The following is a 3,161-nucleotide window of genomic DNA, read 5'->3' as shown; positions in this document are numbered from 1 at the left end:
TAATAAGTATACTAAATAGCATTAAGAATATTCTTCTTAAGTCCTCCTTAAGGAAAGACCATGCATACATATATTCTGCGATTTATGATTAATTGGAATCGCTTGTATTTTTGTTAAAACTATTGCGCCAGGATAGGACTAAATGACGTTGCATAGGAAGAGAAAATGTAATTATTAAATTATTGTATGTACGAATACGTATACAATTTCTCTCTCTCTCTCTCTCTCTCTCTCTTATTCGGACACGGAAACGATTTTCTTGAAACTGCTTGAGATGTGATTATTTCATGGGCATGCCTAGCTTTGTCCAATTTTGTAGAAATATGCCACTCTTTAATCGATGATACAACAGTCGATTAGATGTTTACATGTTTTCAAATCTGTTATTGAATCAAAGTTGATAATATTAAGTTATATGTAAATACGATGTATTATAAAGCGATATTATTTACATAGTAAATTACAATTGCTCTTTTATTCTGAAATTATAAAATTAAATATAGAAAATCGTAGTAAATAAATTGTAAATAATTGTTTCATAAAATGAATTATTCTCATAAAACGCAATTGAAAGCGATTGAAAAGTGAAATGGAAACAAAATTATCTCTTTTTTTTTTATACAACATGCAGCAGATTTCTTTATGATGTACACACAAATCACACAATCTGACAGAAGACCGTGGAGAGACGATGAAAAACCATAGGTGACAGTATATTACAATAGATGAAATTCATTATTTATTAATTAATTATTTACATTTTATTTCGATGATTAAACATATTATCTAAACGTATTATATTCTTCAGCAGTTAGATAATTAATATTTTGAATTGTTATTGAGAGAAGAATTTCAGTAGATCAGTACGTTCAACATGTATAATTTAAGATCGTTAATAACATTGTTGAACAATCCACCGATGATTATCGCTTTAGTGGAATGATAGATAGGAGACGCAATAGCCATTGAATTTTAGAAATTTACCTCTCTATATTCCCCCTTCTCTATGTTTTATGTCACGATCGAATGCGTTCGACAGGCAGTACCTCCTATGCAGGCAATAGGTATGTATATCGTACGTGATTCGTGCGTAAGCAACACAAATTCCATGCTGAATAATTGTAACTAGAGCGAATTACAACTCGGCGGTTGCGACGCGAGTGACGTGACTCATTCACCTCACAGAGAAAGATATACATATGAAATAAATAGCTAGACTACAACGCTATGTACGGCGCATTGCTATAAGTACGTATTTAGGCATATATTGTGCTTCATTCAACAATTCGATAAGATCTCTGACTTTTTAAGTTTTTAAGATACATTGTCTTATTTCACATCGCGTTGTCTGAAAAATATCCGAAATGTTCCATTGATTCGAGACATTACAATTACAATTAATTTGTCTATATTTCATTATCATTGAATCGCTCTGCCTACCTTTTCGACATTGAAATTATTGTATATTGAGGTCAAATTTCTGGCAATACTCCATGTTCTTTAACAATTCGTTTACAAATTCAAATATCTCGACAGTTTGCCAAACCGTAGCAGTTTCGTTACGTGCGTGACATTACACCAAATTTGGTTAATATAATTATTAACTCACCAATATAAAAGGGAGCCGTGTCGTAAGCGTTACAAGGGCCCGCGTGCCGTGTTTCAAGAACGAAACCAGTAACACAGGCGTCCTTGATAATGTGACACCAGCTGGGATAGGTGATGTTATTTGTCGCACATAACATGGTCATCGATGGATCTCGATCTCGATCTCGATCTCTGTCACGATGCGCCCTATTCCGGATGCGTTCCCGCTTCCGGGGGCAACGATACATACAGGTCACGCAACGTGGTCGTCCAGACTTCATTTCGGATAAACAAGTTTGGCCCTCTCTACAGCGTATCTTGGTACAGTCTGCGCTTTCTGTCAAAATCAAATAACTTGAAAATTACTTTGATTTTTTAATAGGGAAAATTTATCAGTTTACAAGCACCTTGAAAGTCGTTACCGCGTGTTTTACAACTATTGATTCAATCAGAGTAAATGCGTTAGGATCGATCGCAACAAACAGCCATTGATAAATGATCGCTAATATATTTCCTGCTACCATATTAAATTAATCATTCTGCATATTTTTTTTGTTGAATATTTGAATATTTAAATCATATTATAGATATATGATATTACTTGAAATTAATTAGTCGGTTTTCAATATTATTCCTTCTATAAGTTATAATATCTTTCATAATACAAAAGATAACGTTTGTATTCAAACGTTTGTCGGAAAAAAGTACATTTTTTTAAATAACTGCGCAAATAATTGTGTTTGACTAATTTTTTCCTCTTTGATCTGTGTGTATTTCGAAATTGTGTGACAGAAATGTGCAGAGAGAATACAAAAGACTAAAAGTGCGTTCGCAAGTTTTATTCCATCTTTCTTCTGCATAAAGATAAAGAGCAATAAAGGTAAAATAAAGCTTACAATGCGTGAACGATCAAAGCGAACGCATCCTAAATTAATCATTAAGACCTATTCTATCTTTCTTCTGTCATTTGGCAATTTCGTGACATTGGCCCATTCGCAAATACGATTACTATCGTGATAAAACGATACGACATGTGATACTACTTATTTTTAGGCTAATTCTGTCTACTTTTAACGTAAATATTAATTAATAATAAATTGGCAATACTCATATTATTTTGACTCACTCTGATCTTCGCACATGCGAACGTAGATTTTAAAAGAAGAAAAGTAATGCAATTATATAGTGCTATATATACAAAAGAGTCATTGGTCATTCAGTCCAACGTAGCATTGACATAACATTGTCACTGCTCGAAATGCACCACAACAATTTAAATGTAATCGTCATTAGGTAAGGTTACACTCATCATGCGTGCTGTATGATATGACATGATAACATAGTATTACTTCAAAAATCGCGCGCAACCTATTTTTTTCTCACTCTACATTTTATGTTGAATTAAAGACATATCAAAGACATATTTTATACATATATTTATATACACTAAAGAGCAATTCAGATCAATACCGAACAGTTTCGTTTTATTATATAAAAGTATAGTCTCTTCCAATAGATAATTTTTGTTAGCATTAGAACCGTGGCTGTACCATTTTTAACCCATCTGACACACA

The 3,161-nt window shown here is 32.7% G+C and overlaps 1 protein-coding gene across 1 annotated transcript in view; it reads right to left on the bottom strand.

Annotated features, from left to right (window-relative positions):
* The window catches only part of LOC108746502 (follistatin-A), a 26,861-nt gene that overhangs the window by 1,856 nt on the left and 21,844 nt on the right, over positions 1 to 3,161 (bottom strand). Inside the window, exon 6 of the mRNA XM_018483321.1 lies at positions 1,610 to 1,924. Coding sequence (XP_018338823.1) covers positions 1,610 to 1,924 — 315 coding nt within the window. The remainder of the gene's footprint in view (positions 1 to 1,609; positions 1,925 to 3,161) is intronic.

This window comes from Trachymyrmex septentrionalis, unplaced genomic scaffold (genome assembly GCF_001594115.1).
Source record: "Trachymyrmex septentrionalis isolate Tsep2-gDNA-1 unplaced genomic scaffold, Tsep1.0 scaffold107, whole genome shotgun sequence".
In the NCBI taxonomy this organism is placed as follows: Eukaryota; Metazoa; Arthropoda; class Insecta; order Hymenoptera; family Formicidae; genus Trachymyrmex; species Trachymyrmex septentrionalis.
This window is presented reverse-complemented; position numbering and strand designations above follow the sequence as displayed.